The sequence below is a fragment of the Sprattus sprattus genome, assembly GCF_963457725.1.
Source record: "Sprattus sprattus genome assembly, chromosome: 7".
Lineage (NCBI taxonomy): Eukaryota > Metazoa > Chordata > Actinopteri > Clupeiformes > Clupeidae > Sprattus > Sprattus sprattus.
The window spans coordinates 33,744,007-33,757,808 of record NC_137926.1 but is presented as its reverse complement, the minus strand read 5'-3'; the positions used below and the strand labels follow the sequence as shown (position 1 = coordinate 33,757,808).

General features: G+C 41.1%; 1 protein-coding gene across 2 annotated transcripts; it reads left to right on the top strand.

The window, feature by feature from the left end:
- Positions 1-3,596: 3,596 nt before the first annotated feature.
- Positions 3,597-11,342, top strand: adpgk (ADP-dependent glucokinase). Of its 2 annotated transcripts, none has more exons than XM_080841888.1 (8): positions 3,597-3,770; positions 4,280-4,535; positions 4,627-4,852; positions 8,109-8,171; positions 8,488-8,608; positions 8,706-8,902; positions 9,640-9,738; positions 9,840-11,342. In XM_080841888.1, the coding sequence occupies exons 2-8, from the start codon at positions 4,294-4,296 to the stop codon at positions 10,404-10,406; spliced, it is 1,515 nt and encodes a 504-aa protein (XP_080698014.1). In that variant the 5' UTR covers positions 3,597-3,770; positions 4,280-4,293; the 3' UTR covers positions 10,407-11,342. The 2 variants fall into 2 exon arrangements, with proteins under 2 accessions (XP_080698014.1, XP_080698013.1); XM_080841887.1 differs by having other exon boundaries at positions 9,837-11,342.
- Positions 11,343-13,802: the final 2,460 nt, after the last annotated feature.

Genomic DNA, 13,802 nt, shown 5'->3' with positions numbered 1-13,802 from the left:
ATTGAGAACAGGCCAAGCCCGTCTGGCGACGGGCGCTAATTTATTTTAACCTCTCGTTAATTTATCCCAGGCTAAAATCATCAGCTAAATTGCGCGTGCACGTCCCTCTTCAAAAGGCAGGAGAGGTCGATCGCCAAAACCATGATATTTATAACGGCACTATAGTCTAAACCAGGGGCGATTTTAGGATCTGGTCTTTAGGGTGGCCCAGCCCCCAGTGTTCACAGAGGCACATTATTTCTCGCTATATGAGGTGAACTAGTTCATTTATACATTTTCGAGCTGCAGTATTAGATTTGCTTTGAGTAGTGTTTAAACTCTTCATTTCAAAAGACTGGCTTGAGATGGGTAACAGAGAGACTGAGACAAATATTGAAGATAACTCAACATTTATTATGGGAGTAAAGAGATAAAACAAAAACAAATGCTAGAAAATAAATAAAATGGTCACTAAAATGATTAATCATTGAGCCAAAAAACACGAACACCACACACTTGGTTGAAAATAAATAAATAATAATAGAAAAATAAATAAATAAAATAAACAAATAAGGTCTCTTTCTGTGTGGATTAAGAATAGAAGGGCCCTAAACAGGACAGGGGGTCTCTAGTGGTCAGGAGGACAAACTGAAAGTTTTTAATACCTGACAAAGGCGGAATAAAGATCTGTCCACTCATATCCCATTCACTTCACACAAAAACATACAGTAATAAGAACTAAGTGACTAGTATCTAAGCAACCTACTTCGGAAGAACCATCGGTCAGATTTTCCCAATGTTCGATTAACATCACAAAATGTCCGGTTTAACGTCGGGAAATTGCACTCGGCCGCACTCTTGACCCCGTATTCTAGGTTTCAACCTGGCTAAATGCACTCAGTGGCTCCCACATTTGCCAGCTATTTACTTCTACTGGACTACGAAAAGCTTCTGCATACTGACATTACCACACACACACACATACACGGCACGCTTATAACCGGACCAACATAGGATTAAAATTATCAGTGAACCACAGCGTCATGATGCGCAAAATAGCCGGGTCGACACACTGTTGTGTCTGTTCAGTTAAATTCAATTGAATCCAATTGCTAATGCCTTGCAACACACTCGGTGCGAACATTTTCAGGTGATAAGTTTCTCAGTGAAGTGAAGACGCTTGCATAATCTGGTGTCGGTGTATATTTTCTTACAACACACACGTCTACTGAAGAAGAAACACTACCTTCTCATCTCTTGTAGAGGTGCTCGCCGCTCCAGAAATGTGATGTTTATGGGCGCAACCATAGACATGTATAGGGGCGCAACTATCTAACTACCAGATCAAACTGTCGAGAAGTAGAATGTGCAAACCAATCAGAAGAGATGTAGGCCTAGTCGATAAGTGGACGAGTCATAAGCCTCGTTTGAAGCAGCGTTGCCAGACATACAAGGTTGCCAGATTGGCCAGTGCAACCAAAGTATTGCGCGAAGGCAGAGCAAGATTTTCGCATAATATAATATTTTTAAAATGTGCTGAGCCAGGTGGGGCCAAGCTATCTCACGGTGGGGCCATGGCCCCACTAAAAATAGCCTAAACTCGCCCCTGGTCTAAACTCAAAGAAAAAGGCAAAAAAAATTCTCCGCTAAGGCAGGATATGACCATGAATGCGTTATGAAGAATTCAAGACCATAATCATGTCAAAATTCAACTCTGCTGCGACTACGACAGCATTAAAGAAACTGTCTATAGGCTGTCTAAGAAGTGATATCTTTTCTCACACCAAACATGTGACTTTGGTGCAGCGGGTAGAGCATATGACTTGCATGCAGTAGATCTTCGGGTCAACTCCCCTCACCTTTGTAAGAATTGTAGTTTTAAATCGCTTTGAATAAAACCGTCTGCTAAATGACTATATGTGAGAAATTCATTAAATTGAAGCAATGCAAATAAATTGTGTTTATTTCTCTCTTCTTATCATGCATCCACCTTACCATCCACCTCCACCATCCACCATTCACTACTGCACAAAAACTAGACACGTTTGCAAAACTAAACGTTTGCAATGATGTAAGTTGAAGTAGGTAAAACAACTTTAGCCAATACCTCCGTAATGGATATAGGTATGTGCTCAAATTTCCTGGGATCAAAGAAAACTTTAGGCTATTCATGTGCAAATTAAAAATCACGTCTCAGGCTGCGAATGAAAGTTATTTCTGGTTTATCAACTGTACCAATGTCATATAATTATAAGTGCTTTGTTCTCCGCATCGCCGACATTACAAAAATAGAAGACATTCAATGTTCGACGGTGGTGTATGCAATAATTGACTCGAGAAGGTCTTTTCAATTAATTATTCCTTGTCGGGTGGATCGGTAGCACTCATACAAGAACTCATCATGATGGAAAAATGGATCTTCTTGGCGATCGCAAAGAACTCTTCCTACGCTAATCAAACTATTAATATGACTCCTTGTCAATGGGATCCCTCCTTTTGGCGTGGGTGTGGCAAGTTTAGCCAGCTAAACTTTGCTTAGCCTGCCCTGGAGCAGGCTAGGGCTAAGCGATTAATTGCCATGGTTATTGAGCAAAAGTTGCTACGGCGAACTCGCTAAAGCGGTGTTGTCTTTTTTTAGCCTGGAATTTAGCTCGCTAAACCGCTTAGCGAGCGTCGCCGAACAGTACCCAGGACCATATCTGTCAAGTCTGGTTTTATCTGTGAGGCAACGCTCTCCAATATTTTGAATTTGGAATGCGGTAGCCTACCGATTTTAAATGCTTGGTGTCAGTATGACATATTGGTCCTTTAAATGCTCTATGCTCATCCATGGAGCTGATCACTTCAGACGTGATCATCATGCAAAAGTTGAAATCTTTTTAAGCTCCCCATCTCGAAAAAAGTCAAACAGCAAGAGCATTGCCATATAGCTGACAATATTTTGTAATTGTGGTTGAAGGGAAAACTCTGTTCTATATGTACATTAAAATATTTTTTTTTATAATGGCAGCATATCATTTCATCCTCAGAAGAAGATTTAAAGATATTTGCAAAGGTTAATAAACGTGAATAAATTGTCTTACTAGGGTAATGTATTTCTTTGTGCTTTTCAGGAAAACATTCTCCTGTAGCAAAACATTTGATCCTGGGGGGATGTGGACATTTTATAACGTAAGAGGGATGTTATTATCATTGATTGATGTATACATTTTAATTGAATTTAAAATAATTTGATAGTAATGTTATGTTAAATCTTTGGACTACTTTTTCAGGTGGTCTTGAATCTTTGCAATGCAAAACCTTAGTTGTTGTTGGATCACTGTTCAGTTTTGTCCTAATGAGTTACCTTTACTCCAAGAAACTCAACAAACCGGTTATGAAGTGTTATCTGTAAACACCAACGAGGTTAGCCCTCTGTTAAACCCTGAGGTAAAAAGCTCCTAGAATGTTCTGATCAATTGTCATACATGCATACTATATTATATACTAGGTTGGAAAGAAGCGTGCAGTAGGCCTACACAGGACTTGTTTACATTTCGAACACACGACACATTCACCGAAGGGATGTTGACCGGAAGTAATCTTACCCCTTCTTGCTTTCCAATATGGCGGCGTAAATGAAGGCGAATGACGTTTCAGGAATGGTCATCCCCTCGTCGTTTCTGTTTAATGTTGCGGCACGTTTTAACTGACACTGTATGGTAACGTCATGTTACACTAACGTTAACTGCTTTCTTGAAACACCGTGCAAATAGTAATATCGCGCGTGTCCTGCCAGTGAACTGCAGCAGGTAACAATATTACGACTACTTCATCTGATCAATGTCAACGCTGGTTAGACGAAGATAAAATCCATGCTTGGTCCCCAGCTTTACCTTGTGCTAACAAACTTAACTTACTTGGCTAACTGTGCTTTGCGAGGTTACTGACGTTTGTTCATGCGAATGTTGAATAGCGAAGATTACCAGCTGTTTTTGTAACAATTAGTACTAATAGAGTTGTTATTTGTTTGCCCTGTAACGTTAAATCAAGTGTCGTTAAGTAGGTTGCAAGTAGTTAAGCAAGTAAGGCCAGTGATAAGCTGACGTCAATTGAAGAAGCATATCGACCAACTCAAATTGTGTCTTTCCTCATTCGTTTGGATGCGTGACAGCTTATGTGTATGTGTTCGTCGTTTAGGTGAAATGGCCGATGTACATTAATGAATAAATGCAGTGGAACATCAATGACTAATTCGCATTTTTGGTCAGTAAGACAGCGATAAGTTATATTATTTTATGCATTTGTCATTGTGTTACAGAATACAGTGGAAGCATGTGGAAGACGGCTACAGTCATAGCAGTGTTTGCGTTAACTCTGGGTTATTTCTACCACACTCATTCAAACCTGCCAAATCATGTACTGAGCTACTTCTCCCTACCATTCCCCAATGGCTCCACCACCCTGAATGTAGAGGAGGCCAAACTCAATGAACCCAGTTTTGAACACGCAATTGCAACTGCGTGGGACGCTATCATCTCTGCTCCTGCACATCAGTGGAAAAGAATTGCTGTTGGGTAAATTTCTGGTTTCAATAATGCACTTGATGTTTTTGTCTCTTTGAGTTATGGTGAAAAAAGTTTTTCCATCTAACTTTCATTTTTCCAGAGTGAATGCTTGTGTTGACGTGGTGGTGTCAGGTGTGGATTTACTTGAAGCTTTGGCTCTTGACCCTGGAAGAGGCTGTGACCATGAGGTATTGCAGTCCAAAAAGGATCTGATGGAAGCCTTCATTCATTTCATGGAGAGGGGTGCAGCAGCAGAGCGCTTCTTCACGGATAAGGACATCTTCCTTGGTATTGCACAGGCCGCTGCAGAGGACCCCAGTGCTCAGGTAAGGGTGTCATATCGTGGAAGACTTTTTCTTGTCTTATATGATTTAACTAGTTTACCTTAAAATAACAGCTTCAGAATCGTCTTGGTGGTACACTGACTTGTTATACAGAGAATGGCGCCTCTGCCACTCCAACAGCACACCTGGTATTGCACTATATAACTTTGGTGGAAAGGGAGCGACACCTCTCGCGACTACGTAATGCTTTATGGATTCTGTTTTGACCTGGATGGCTAGATGGAATCACAGTTCATTCATCACCATGGCAACAAGAAAATCAAATCCCAAATGTTCATCAATCAATGCAGTAACATATGGGCTGCTGTTCAATTGTCTGTCGGCAGCAGTTGGTTGGGGGATAGGGGCATCTGGTTTCCCAGAACCGCAGACTAGTTTTTCCAGCTGGTCCAGGCTCAGCTTCCCAAATGTTCTCATCACAGCTTGCTTATCTATTTGAAATCATTAAAGCCTAGTTTACACGGAGTCGAGTTTGTTTGCGTCCCAGCTAAAACTAATACAGATAGCCCTATCATTTAGACGAACACTCTCTATCCGCACATGGTATCTGCAACGATTCGAATCGGGGGTAGAAAGTGGGTCGATTTGAATCGGTACGGGGGCTGGTGTTCGTGTGCACGGATTCACGCAACCTGATGACGTCAATGTCCCACGTGATCCCATCACGATCTCCAACCAATATATATAACACTTGTTGTCTCTACATCTCACTCTACATCTCATGTCATGTTGCACTGTTCCAGACTCTTTATCATCAATAGAAAATAGAATAACATAACCTATAGTCTGCTCTGACCACCGATTTTATTAACCACCATAATGTATTACTGTGCAGATTAAATGTAGGCTATGCGGTTAGGCTAAACGTTGCTAGTTGTAGCTTGTTTACTGGCTGTTTACCCGTGTCCTCCTGTCTTCTTCTAAGTTTTTTCAAGTTTTTTCAGTTGTCTGTAGCAGCGCTAAAGCGCCACCAAGAGGCGTGGGGGATGTACTACAGTCGGTCTTTACGCAAATCTCTCGTTACCAGGCTCCGTACTTACGGAATTAAAAGATTCGATTCGTGTGAAAAACTGTGAAACTAGACTCCGTGTAAAGGGGGCCTTAGAAGCTCTGACTTCAGCAGATTGTCCCTGTGAGATCCAATTGTATCAAGATCCAGGTTGGGTCGGGAATAAAGCATGAAGTTGTCAATGAAACTAGTGGCATAATCATCTTCTTCAGCTTCTGCCTTTTGAATGCATGTAGATTTCTGCTTTTTGGATCCATCTCTGCATCTCTTCCCATGCTTCGTTACTCATCGCCAATATGGCTCTCTCTACCACACGCCAATATGGCTCTCTCTACCACACGCCAATATGGCTCTCTCTACCACACGCCAATATGGCTCTCTATACCACACACCAATATGGCTCTACCAAACGCCAATATGGCTCTACCAAACGCCAATATGGCGCACTATATCACACGCTAATACGGCTCTCTCAACCACACGCCAATAGGGCTCTCTCTACCACACGCCAATATGGCTCTCTCTGCCACACGCCGCCAAGTTTCTGCTTCATGGTAATTCAGATTATTGTGTATTGTCTGACGACCATCATAGGGATGTAAGTTATGCAGGCACTTAGTGCATTTCAGCTGCATCCATTTTTCTATTCCTGCATTACAAGGATGTTTCAATTATTTAGCCCATCCTTCAGTGTCATGAGTCCTGGCTGGCCTGTAGCTGATAAGAAGTGTTCCTGCTATAGTTCTCGTTCGAACTGGGCACAGGATTCTCTCCAAGGAGTCCAACCAGACAAGCACGTGGAGCTGTAGCTGTAGAGCTACTTGCATCAATATTGTTATTCTCCAGACCATCGTACGTCTTAAATGACTAAAATCAGTGCAACTGCAACTGTGAGACGTGTACCTGAGAAATGGCAGGACAGACAGGAAGCATATCTGCAACTGTGCTTCCTGTCTGTCCTGCCATTTCTCAAGTACACGTCTCACATAATCAATTGCCCAAACTCTTACATTATTTAATTTGACCATATGCAGTCAGTCTAGCCTTGATCTCTTTTGATATAAATGTAAAAACAAGTTAATTATCAGTTTATTGACTCTTCTTAGCAGCATTCTGTTCTTCCATTTTATTACACTTTTGTCAGGCTTGAATGTTTCAACACCAGCTGTCAGTAGACCTTTCACATGAAGAATTTGTCAACGCCCCACAAGTTTATACTCGTCACCTCTGGAATGCAATACAAATTCAGGTCCAGACCCCTGTGGCCGTACACCCCTCCCCTCTCTCTGAGCTCATCTCACACACAGCAGGAGTTTGAAAAGGGCACTTATTGGCACATTTCAGTATCTAGTTGTTTGCAACTTTAATTCTTTGCCTAGCAAAATCAAGCTTCGGACTTGATGTATGGGTCCCATGTGTTCGTCTCTTGACCTTCTCATATTCCAGGTCACACATATCAAATGGTTCTGACTTGAATTCAGACCATATTAGGTAGGTGGAACAGAACAGCCTTCTCACACAGATGGCACACAAGGCCAAAGCCAGGAGTCTGACCATACAAGAGATGGATATCTAACTCTCCTCCTGAGTTGGTATCTACAACCTAACCTAAAGGAGCCATATATTGACCTTAAGCTAGTATAGCATCAACTCACCCTAACACAAACACATGTGTCGAACATATTTAGTCTGTAGCAGCATTCTAAACCTGTCACCCTTCACAGCACATCTTACTAGGAAAGGTAGGAAAGTCTCCACAACTTCTTCAATTGTTTCCTGTGAAAATAATATAAATATAAATAAATGAAACAATCTCACAACACACACAGGGCCCCCTGCAGTTTTTGTACCAGGAGAAGGTGGATGTAGATATGCTATCCTCTAGCTCCTCCAGCTGGTCACTCTAACCTGGACAAGGGAACTGGTGCTGTTTAAACAAGCCCCTATTAATACAACTACTGTACTAATCCATATTATGGCAAGAACCACTAAGTAAAGAGAAACGAGAGTCCATCATTACTTTAAGAACATTTTGAGAACCTTAATGTATCATCAAATACAGTCACGGAAACCATCAAACGCTATGATGGAACTGTCTCTCATGAGGACGGCCCAAAGAATGTGTTTGGCAGATAAAGGTTTGTGTTTTAAAGTTTTGCGTGCACTATTGCTTGTGTTAGCAGGAGTCACTAAAGCACTCTGTTTCTCAATCATGTTTTATGTGTTTAGCTGTATGTGGGAGGGAACGCTGCTCTGATGGGACAGAAGTTCGCCTCCTACCCTGAGCTCATGGTAAGCTGCCACATGTTTTCTGTATACTCTTGTGATCTTACATCAAAGATCAAACACGGGTATACGATTCCATGTGGAGAAAAATAAATTTACTGAAATTTCCATTTGACTGTATAGATTATTAACATATTGGTGCAAATGCAGAGGCAGAATTGTCTTTACTTGCAAACACAAGTTTTATAAAATGTTGTTTCGTCATTGTGGAATATTGTGTGTAGATTGATGAGGAAAAACATGAATTTAATTAATTCTAAGATTAAACCTGGAAGGCTCTGAAAACGTGTGTGTGTGTGTAATTGATGGATGTTTGTCTCAGGTTCTGCTCTGTGGACCTGTTGGACCTAAACTGCATGAGTTGCTGGATGATCAGATTGTAGTTCCTCCAGAATCCCTTCAAGAGACAGATGAGTTCCACCTTATTCTGGAGTACGGAGCAGGTATGGGATTCATTTGAAGCCAAACCCACTGCTTTTTATAATTGATTTAGAAAAAGACTGTTTAACAATTCAATGCCATGTTTTCTTTGTCCTCAAGGGGAACAGTGGGGTATGACTCAGGCACCTCAAGCTAACCGCTTCATCTTTTCCCATGATGTGTCCAATGGGAAGATGAGTGCTATGGAGACTCTGACTGCCAGCGTGGAAGAGTTCCAGCCAGACCTGGTGGTTCTCTCTGGCCTGCACATGATGGAGGGGATGGGGAAGGAGCTGTGGGAGCAACGGCTCAAAGAGGTTAGAGTTGCTGCTATACTCTTGGACAAAAATGTCATTTTTGTTCAACATTGCTATTATTCAGCAAAAACGTATCTTGTGGCGAGACTTTTGCACGCTGGGCGAAAGCAACAAAAACTTATTGATAAAAGATGATGACAATGTATGGATCAGGAGTCATAAGTGAAACGTTGTTAAAACACAAACAATCTCTTTGCACTGTAGAAAATGCTTACATTTAACCCAATAATCTATTATACAATCACACTCATGCCTTGTCTGCTCCAGTGGCTCTGTTAGGTCCGATCACTCTTGGCTATAGCCCTGAATATTAAGCCTAGCCCCAAGTATTTTCACCAAGACAGTTGGAGGGCCCAGGGGCCTTTGATTCATTAAATACGTCCATGATCATGTTCTGGCCTTGTGCAGTGGTCATGTTGTACACATTAGGCTATTTCGACTAAACATTAAGATTTCCTTTCAAAAACAAGGAAATTAATGAATTGACATATAACTCATCTGGATGTAATGTTCTATTGCAAGCAGTAGTACCAGGACTATTCCACCTGTTTTATAAACACAGACACACAGACACTCTTTAGAGGCTCTGCTGACCTTGCCCTGTGTATAGTGCCCACAATTATGTCCAATTATGTCAGCTTTTCTTTTGAAGCCTTTAAGTGTAAGCTGGATTTGAAAGTAGCAAAGGTTATAAGAGGAAGAGTGTAACTGATGCCTGTTTCTTTCTGTGTGTCAAGGCTGTGGTGGCCATCTCTGACTTACGCAACCAGGTGCCCATTCACCTGGAGCTGGCCAGCATGACCGACAAGGACTACATGAGCAGCATACTGCAAGAGGTACATGTGGAGGTCTAGCTTCCGTCCAACTGAGTCATTTCTCCTTTCATGAAATGTGTGCTAGACGTGACATGCAGTCATACTGTCTGCTCTGTTAGCAGGTCCTACCCACAGTGAACTCCATCGGACTGAACGAACAGGAGCTGCTCTTCCTGTCCCAGGCGGCCAGAGGCCCACACTGGGAGCTGCAGGCCTGGGTCGGCTCACCGGATGTGGGTCGTGTCAGTGACATCCTCCTGTGGATTCTGGAGCAGCACGGTCGCAGTGATCCCAGCTCCGAGGCTGACCTTACACGCATCCATTTCCACACACTATCTTATCACATCTTAGCCACTGTGGACGGATACTGGGGCAACCAGATGGCAGCAGTGGCAGCTGGGGCACGTGTGGCTAGCTGTCAAGCTTGTGGCATCCAGACCATTGATGTGCGTAAGGTGACCCTGAGAGCCCCACTGGAGTTCTACAGCTCACACAGCGAGCCCAGGGAGCAACTTCATCTCAATCCCAATCAGCCAGTCACAATCTGGCACCGTGCTAACGTCACCTTCTACCTGACCCCTGTTCTAGTATGCAAACAACCTCTGCGGACAGTGGGGTTAGGTGACGCCATCTCTGCCGAGGGACTCTTCTATTCAGAGATGATGCACATGAGCACACAGGCGTTCTGAGGACCTTTTTTTAAAAAGATTCTCTTTAACTCTTCATCTGTAGTTACTTCTACATGGTACTGTTACAGAACAATCTTATTTTAAACAATGTCCACTCTGTTAGGTTGATAGTGATGTCCTGTTCTATGCAGTAGGCCGGGCTTAGAGCCATTTCTTCTCACTCCAAGAGATTGTGATATTTTAATAGTAATATGTCAATTGATTTATGTTCACTTTCCTTCCTCTCCTTTCATACGTTGTGTTGTATGCCTCAAATAGTTAAGTGCACGCTAGTGCATCCACTCAATGATCAATGCTAATCTTCAGCACAGGTTGTAGCTTGCTACAGGTTGGTGGGGACCTGTGGCTGAGACAGGAAGGACGAGGTAAATATCCTCTAGTAAAGATTTGACAGTCTTAATCCCATTGTGCAATATGTCCTCTTAACCACAAAGGTTCCAAAGTGTCATTGAATATCAGAATTTAGTTGATGTTTCAATGGACTCATAGCAGCACTATACTAAACTTATTGCTTTATACGTTTCTTTTGTTTTGATTTGTACAGATCTGCTATAAACCTTAATGGTGAAAGTTTGCATAGGCATGTGTTGATGTTGGGTGAAGGAGCTACAGGAGGTATAGCACTGTGGTCAGAATAACACTTTACATTGCTTATTTTGGAGTCCTTGTGAATGGTCATGGTTGGGTGGTGTGAGACCACATCTTAAAATGCTGTTCTTATGAGCTATTCTACTCAGCCCATGAAACAAGGGCAATTTTAAAAGATTCTATGTTGAAGGTATAGAAAAACAATGGGTAGTTATCTAAAGAATCTGAGATTTCTGCCATATGTCTAGATTCTGTCTTTGGTTCAATTATTTGTCATTTTCCCCCATGAATATTTGCAAAATGCAGATAAGGTTTTTTTTTTTGCACCTTGTGATTTATTTAACTGAAATAAAATATATCACATATGTAAATCTTTGGAGAAACCTTGGACTTTGTAGACCCCAGATATTTGTTAAAATGATGAACTGCTGTGGTAGTAAGATATTTAAAACACTTACTAATAAATACAAAATAAGATATTTAAAACACTTACTAACAAATATAAAATATAACCTAATGGTGTGCCTGAAGGCATTTTTCCACCTGGATATATTTTTCCATTACCTAGCATACATTTGTGATTGTCACATTGTTGTGATTGTGCATAAGACAAATCCTCTCATTACACGTTACAAGACAAGGAAGGAACCCAACAAGGGTAACCCACCAAATCTTGTACATTGACAACATATGATTCATGGACTTAAGTTATTCTGACACGATATTTAGTGAAACTTTTTTCCAATATTTTTAAACTTCCCGTACAATAATATGTTTTATTTTGTTTTATTTAATTCAAATTTTTTTTTTAACTTTTACTGAAATATTTGCAAAACTAAACCCTAGTAAGTTACTGAACCCATAGTGAGTAACTGAACAATAGTGTAAGAAATGATAGAGAAGCATCCACAATTCTAGGCATATACAGCCGCGGAAAAAATTAAGAGACCACTTCAAAATTATCAGTTTCTCTGGTTTTACTATTTATTGGTATGTGTTGCTATTTATTGGTAAGTAAAATGTACATTTTTGTTTTATTCTATAACCTACTGGCAACATTCCTACCAAATTTCAAATAAAAATATTGTCATTTAGATCATTTATTTGCAGAAAAATGACAATTGGTCAAAATAGCAAAAAATATGCAGTGTCTTCAGATCTCGAATAATGCAAAGAAAACAAGCTCATATTCATTTTTAAACTACACAATACTAATGCTTTAACTTAGGAAGAGTTCAGAAATCAATATTTGGTGGAATAACCTTGATTTAAAATCACAACTTTCATGTGTCTTGGCATGCTCTCCACCAGTCTTTCACATTGCCGTTGGGTGACTTTATGCTACTCCTGGCGCAAGAATTCAAGCAGCTCGGCTTCTTTTCATGGCTTGTGACTATCCATCTTCCTCTTGATCACATTTCAGAGGTTTTTTATGGGATTCAGGTCTCGAAATTGGGCTGGCCATGACAGGGTCCTGATCTGGTGGTACTCCATCCACTCCTTTACTGGCCTGGCTGTGTGGCATGGATCATTGCCCTGCTGGAAAAAACACTTCTCAGAGTTGGGGAACATTGTCAGAGCAAAAGGAAGCAAGTTTTTCTTCCGGGACAACGTTGTACTTTGCCTGGCTGAGGTTTGTAAAAGACCATAAGGATTGAACCAAAGCGGACTGGAGGTTCTTCTAAGTTCATCTTCTCTGATGAGTCCAATTTCACAGTAGGTGCAAGACTCTGTGGCTTGTAGGCCTCTCCAGGTCTCCGTCTAACCATCAGACGACCATGTGTTGGGCAAAGCTGAAAATTGGACTCATCAGAGAAGACGAACTTAGCCCCCATCTTACCCTGACCTTAACCCTATTGAGAACCTTTGGAGCATCATCAAGCAAAAGATCTATGTGGGTGGAAGGCAGTTCACATCCAATCAGGTGCTCTGGGAGGCTATTATGGCATCCTGATAAGACATTAAAGCAGAAACAATCAAAGAACTCATTCAATGGATGCCAGATGGAGTTCAATGGATGCCAGAATTGTGAGGTTGATATCAAAGAAGGGGTCCTATGTTAACATGTAACTTGACCTGTTAAGATGTTTTTGGTTGAAACTTTTTTTGATTTCAGTAAATATGGCTTCCTAATGCTGCAAATTCAACAAATGACTATTTTTAGTTCTTTACAGCCTATACAATATCTTGAAACTCTGAGACTTTGAAACTCTGCATAATAATTTGGAACACTGCATTTTGAGTTTTTTATATTTGAGAAAAATACTGTTATCATTGGGAGGTTTGTTCAATACAATTTGAATTATACTCTAACAGTTGATGACTTGAAAATTATACTGACTGAATGTGCATTACTATTAAGGAAAATCTGAGCAAAGTGTAATTTGCATAATAATGTGGAACGCGGTGTATGTGGACCCCGTCTCTTCAGTACGGACAAATAACATTTCATCTGAACTCTTTCCAGTCTGCCGTGGCACACGACAGGGTTGCCCCCTATCGCCCTTGTTGTTTGCAATTGCAATTGAGCTTTTAGCACAGTCATTACGCCAGACAATACAACTTACCGGGATTTTTAGGGAAGGTCAAGAACATAGGGTCTCCCTTTATGCTGACGACCTCTTGGTTTATCTATCAGACCCCTCCCACTCCCTACCATCAGCCTTAAATATATTGGACACATTTGGTAAGCTTTCTGGCTATAAAATTAACCTATCTAAGAGCGAGCTATTCCTAGTAAATGAAGCAGCGCGTACATTATCATTCAACACCTTCCCTTTCAAAGTAACGGTAACGCTTCCTTTTACA